This window comes from Panthera pardus, unplaced genomic scaffold (assembly GCF_024362965.1).
Source record: "Panthera pardus isolate Hobbes unplaced genomic scaffold, ASM2436296v1 HiC_scaffold_9, whole genome shotgun sequence".
NCBI lineage: Eukaryota > Metazoa > Chordata > Mammalia > Carnivora > Felidae > Panthera > Panthera pardus.
In genome coordinates, this window is record NW_026527024.1 from 3359962 (window position 1) to 3365961 (window position 6000).

At 47.0% G+C, this 6000-nt stretch overlaps 1 protein-coding gene across 2 annotated transcripts in view; it reads right to left on the minus strand.

The window, feature by feature from the left end:
• Positions 1-6000, minus strand: part of XRCC2 (X-ray repair cross complementing 2) — a 180693-nt gene extending 174693 nt beyond the window's left edge. Inside the window, exon 1 of one of the 2 annotated variants that reach the window (XR_008420822.1) lies at positions 5836-5846. Coding sequence is in view for 1 of the 2 variants with exons in the window: in XM_019424870.2 (XP_019280415.2) it covers positions 5836-5874 (39 nt within the window). In the remaining variant the exon portion in view is untranslated. Of the gene's footprint in view, positions 1-5835 lie in introns of both variants that reach the window. The other variant, XM_019424870.2, reaches the window with a different exon arrangement.

A 6000-nucleotide genomic window follows, 5' to 3' on the forward strand; every position in this document is an offset into this window, starting at 1 on the left:
TACACGTAGAGGAAATTCAGGCAAAAATGTTTAGAACATAGCGAAAGTAAGAGAGGAGTTGGAATAAGGAAGCAACGGAAAGCAGCAGCGTGAACATGCATGTAATGGATGCAAAACTGGGCCATTACGCCATCCCACAGATTGGAGGGCCAATTTCTTTTCCCAGGTGAAACGAGACTCCGTCGCCACTTTGAAAATTCAACGGTCCTTCAGGGCAGAGTACGAGGCCTGGCTCTTTAATCAAGCTTTTGTCTAAATTATACGGCAAAGACAACTACTGAATAATTTACTATATTGTTAAGTCCCATAGTTTCTAAGTATATTCCATGAAGAGCTGGTGCTGTTCTAATTGATATTTTTTAAAAGCAATTATCCTATAAGAAAAGGAAAAATAAAGTCAAGCAAAATTTCCTATATATACGCCTGAGAATTGAAGCTTTTTTTTTTTCTTTTTAAATATATATTTTTTTAATGCTTCTTTTGGGGCGGAGCAGAGAGTACGGGGACAGAGGATCCGAAAGAGGCTCTATGCTGACAGCTCAAACTCATGAACCACAAGATCATGACCTGAGCCAGAGTCAAACGCTTAACCGACTGAGCCACCCAAGCGCCCTCTTTTTTCTTCCTAAGTTTTTAATTCCAGTTAGTTAACACACAGCATTATACTAGTTTCAGGTGTACAATATAGTAATTCAACACTTCTATACATCACCCTGTGCTCACCAGGACAAGTGCACTCCCCGATCCCCCCATCACCTGTGTCACCCACCTCCCCCCCCCCCCACCTCCTCTCTGGTAACCGGAAATTTGTTGTCTGCAGTTAAGAGTCTGTTTCTTGGTTTGTCTCTCGTTTTCCTTTGCTCATTTGTTTTGTTTCTTAAATTGCACATGTGAGTGAAATCACACAGTATTTCTTTCTCTTATTTAGCTTCGCGTTGTACTCTCAAGCTCCATCCATGTTGTTGCAAATGGCAAGATTTCATTCTTTATGGCTGAATAACATGCCATTGTGTGCACACACACATTCGTTATCCGCTCGTCAGTCAGCGCACACCTGGGCTGCTTCGGTCTTGGGTATCGTAAACAATGCTGCTGTAAACATAGGGGTGCATGTATCTCTTTGAATTAGCGTTCTTGTATTCTTTGGGAAAATACCCAGTAGTGCTACTGCTAGATCATAAGGTAGTTATAGTTTTAAGTTTTTGAGGAACCTCCGTACTGTTTCCCACAGTTCGCATTCCCCATCCACAGTGCACGAGGGTCCCCCTTTCTCCACACCCTCGCCAGGCCCCTTTATTTCCTGTGTTGTTGACTTTAGCCATTCTGACAGTTGTGTAAGCAGCATTAACCTCTAGCTGATTTGTAAGAACTAAATTTTAAATTTATGACATTCCACAAATTAGTAATTCCACTAAGTGCATTCTTCAGACCTCATCAGGAAGTTATGCCAAACTGCTTCAAATTGTCATTTAGATAAAAAAAGCAAATATATGCAAGGTCCCAGAAAGAAAACAGAATCAAAATTATGGGAGCTTAATGTTGGCAGAATACTATCCTCACCTTGCACGTGAGGAACTCTGCCGGAGAAACGCTTCTGGCATATTCTCCCACCTCCTCGTTCTCTTCCCCAAGGAAGGAGAGATTTCCTAATGGGTTATTTTAAGAGCAGGTACTAGAAAGGCATGGATCATCTCCTTCATCCCTCCCGACAGTTTGTCGATTGGGAGTACCCATTCTGCTGTGTTCGTATACTTCAGTCTAAAAGGAGAGAGCACTCAGAAATGAGCATTTGCCAAAACAGTTGGCCTGATAACCTTCAGTGGTACACTGGGAGACAGAAGCCTGATCGGTGGGCTAAAGAGTGAATGGGAGATAAGGAAGTACAGACACGGAGCACAAACTCTTTGCTGTGCTGAGGGGGCTGGGGTGGGATGGGGCTGGCTGGGGCTGGCTGGGGGATGAACATCTAGGGAGGTTTTCTGCTTTGTTGTTAACGTTTTATGTTAGGATGCTGATGGAAATGATTGGTGGAGAAGAAGATTAAAAATCCAGAAGACAGAAAAACCACCACAAGAGTGGGAACCTCTTGGGGCACCTGGGTGGCTCAGTCGGTTAAGCGTCCGACTTCGGCTCAGGTCACGATCTCACAGTCTGTGAGTTCGAGCCCCGCGTCGGGCTCTGGGCTGATGGCTCAGAGCCTGGAGCCTGCTTCCGATTCTGTGTCTCCCTCTCTCTCTCCCCCTCCCCCATTCATGCTCTGTCTCTCTCTGTCTCAAAAATAAATAAAAACGTTAAAAAAAAAAAATTTAAAAAAGAGTGGGAACCTCTGCAGCAGTGAGGTCCCTGAGGAGGAATGGGATGGAAGGAATCTGTAACCTAAGTGCAGAAGTTGCACTTTCTTAGAAGCAGAAATATTTTTTATTTTAAGGAGGGAATTCAGAGAAATAGTACACAGATTATCAAGACAGACTTCATGAATAAGCAGCGATTGCTACATTAATAACTAATAAATAGACTTCAGAATGAAGAAAATTATTAGAGATAGAGGTAAATTGCAGGATGAAGCGAAGGCTTGATCGCCCAGGAAGACATATGATCCTAAATGTGTACATGTCTACCAGAATCTCAAAATACACGAAACAAAACTAATGCAGATGAAAAGAGAAACCGACAAACCCACAATTACAGTTGGGGCTTCAACAGTCCCCTCTCAGCAACTGACAAACTTAGAAAATCAGCACGGATAGATCTGAACAATACAAGATCTAACTCATATAAATAGAACGTTCCACCCAACAATAGCAGAACATACATTTTTTTTCCAAGGGCTCATGGAACAGTCACCAAGACAGAACTTTTTTTAAAAGAACTGAAATCATACAGAGTGTGTTCGCTGACAATGATGGAAGGAAACTAGAATCAGTAACGAAAAGACAACAGGAAAGAATAAGGGAGCTCCTGTGAAATTTTTTTTCTCAATGACACATGAAGAAGCAAAGCAGAAAGAGGGGAGAGGGAAGAGGAGAAAGATAGGAAATTTATCCACCGAAGCAACAATTGCTGAGTGCCTACTCTGGGCTAAATATTGTTTCAAACACTGGGACTAAAGGAGTAAACTCAACAGACAACAAAGTCTGTTCTCATGACCCTTAAATCAATATAAAATGTCAGGTGTGTAAGTCAGGGGCGCCTGGGTGGCTCAGTCGGTTGACCCTTGATTGAGTCGGTTGAGACTCTTGATTCCGGCTCAGGTCATGACCTCAAGGTTGCTCGCTCACAAATGCGCACTCTTTCTCTCCAAAACAAACAAACAAACAAACAAAAAAAAAAAAAAACCCAACCATTAAAAAAAAAAGAATAAACAGGGTAAAAGAATAAAGACTAACAGTAGGCAAGGTAAAAAATGAATTATTCTCTTTTACATTGTAGTCAAATGCTTTGTCCTTAAATCAAGGGTTCAGTGGGGCGCCTGGTTGGCTCATTCAGAAGAGCATGCAACTGTTGATCTCAGGTGCTTGAATATGAGCCCCACATTAGGTGCAGAGATTACTTAAATAAAACTGAACAAAAAATAAATCAAGGGTTCATTATAAGTTTTCCATTCACACCATCTGGCCCACTATTAATTCCATCTCTAGAATCTGTTAAAATATTTTTTGCAACTTTATTTTCTTGGAAGACCCTGTATGAAACGTCTTTTCCCTACTACTCACAAAATGTGGGAATGGCTGGCTATTTTTTAAAGTTGTAATTGTAGTGAATTAAAATTTTAAAGTATGGGACACCCGGTGGCTCAGTCAGTCAGTCGGTGGCTCAGTCCGACTCGATTTTGGCTCAGGTCATGATTTCACAGTTTGAGACCGAGCCCCACGTTGGGCTCCATGCTGACAACGTGGAGCCTGCCTGGGATTCTCCCTCTCCCTCTCTCTGTCCTTCCCCGCTCGTGTGCGCGCTCTCTCAAAGTAAATCAATAAACATCTTAAGCAAAAAAATAAATGAATGAATAAATAAATAAAATTTTAAAGTAGTGCTTCAGTTTCTTGGGATGGCTTGTGACTTCAGAGATCTTCCTCAACGCAACGCCTGTGAGTAGAATCCATAAAGTACCACAGACTGAAGTGCAAAGGGAGAAAACAGTGCTCAAATAAATTAAGCACTGGCCACAGAGTGCCCAAAAACGCTTAAAGGAAAAGAGGCTCACTTGGCTGGTGTTGTGAACAAAAAGGAAAAAGAATCAAGTAGCACCTGCTGCCTAGCTCCCGACTCTCCCCTCTACCCCTTCCTACTCCACAAAGTAACAGGTGCCAGGCAACCTGGCTCACGACCTCCACACAGACATGGCAGGCCTCCCATTTTTTGGATACTAGGCTTGTTCTCATGGCAAAAGTCATCTGAGTTCAACCCTGGTTTCAAGTGATCATTTAAAAATAAGTAAGGTTTGGGGGCACCTGGGTGGCTCGGTCAGTTAAGCGTCTGACTCTTGATTGTGGTTCAGGTCATGATCTCAGTTCCTGAGATGGAACCCCATTTCGGGCTCTGTGCTGGCAGCACGGCGTCTGCTCGGGAGTCTCTCTCTTCCTGCCCCTCCCCTGCTCAGGCTTGCTGTCTCTCTCTCTCTCTCAAAAATAGGCTGTAACGGTAGTGGTTCTTATGCAAGCAGCGGCTCCACTCTTACGCAGCGGGGATCAGCAAAGTAGGGCCCAGCAGGCCAACCCGAAAGTTTACAAGTAAGTTTTATTGGAACACAGCCAAGCAAATTTGTGTACGTCTCCATGGAAACCTTCACGTTAGCACTGCAGGGCGGAGTAGTTGCGACAGCGAACCCCCCACTGGCCTGCAAAGCCTAAATACTATGGGGCCCTTCACCTGAGGCTACTGCTTCTCCCCCTAACCTGTGATCCACCTGTCTGCGTCTCAGGGCTTCCTTTCCAACCCTGTTCTCCCGCAGCAGCGATACAACTACACGCCGCTACCCGCAGTCCCCCCAAATGAGCCGTGCGCTTGCTTAACTTAACGCACTACCCACGTCACAGCTACTCTCTGCTTTGAATGCCACCCCCTCTTGCCAAACCAACTTCACATGGTTCATAAAACCCGTCATCTCCTCCTCCTGGACTGGTCTTCCGCGATGCCTGCCCTTCTATTAGCACGCTTTACTGCACATACTGCAATTGTTTTTTTTTGTTTTTTTTTTTTTTTAAGTCGGCCTCTCGCTAGTTCAACGGCACAAGTGGTTTCTTTTGTTTCTTACTCAGATGCCCTGACCAGCGGTTGACACACAGTAAGCACCTGATACTTCTCGGTGCAATTCCTGAGGCCATTCTTGCAGGGCATCAAATGGCTGGCGCGGGTGCGGAGGTACTCTGGCTGGAACTGCAAAACGGGGCAGCGAGGGATGGAAGCCAGAGGCAGAGACGCAGAGACTAGGGGGCGAGGTGAAGCAACCTCCAGAAAAAGCCGCCTGTCCTAGAGAAACGTCCGTAACTGCTCCAGGCGGCCAGCCCTCCTAGCCTCCCCCGCCCGGCTCGCCACCTCCAAGCGCGGCGAACGTGCGACAGGTGCGGACCGTCAAGCTGCCGGGCGGAGACCACGCATTCACACCTATCCGTGCACGCGGGGCGGGGGTGTCCTCCTCCGGGTCCGCTCGCGGGACTCCCAGGCCCTGGGGCCCGGCTCCAAGGGCAAGGGTGGGCGGGGGCGGCCCCAGGGCCGGAGTCTAGCGCGGCTCTCCCTCCCCGCCACCCCCACCCCGGGCCAGGACGCCCGCGCCGCCTCCCTCGCCCGCCCGCGGCTCTGGTTCACGGCTCTCTCGTTTCCCATCCCGGTGCCTCTCACCTGCGTCCCAGACTCGGCCCTGTGGAAGTCGCTACACATCGCCCCGAAAGCTCTGCGCACCCGACACTCAACTTTCGCGCCACCAGCGCCATTTACCGCGAGTCCCTGCGGCCCCGCAGCCAGTCAGACGCGCTGACCCGCTGACCCGGGCGCGGGCATGCGCAC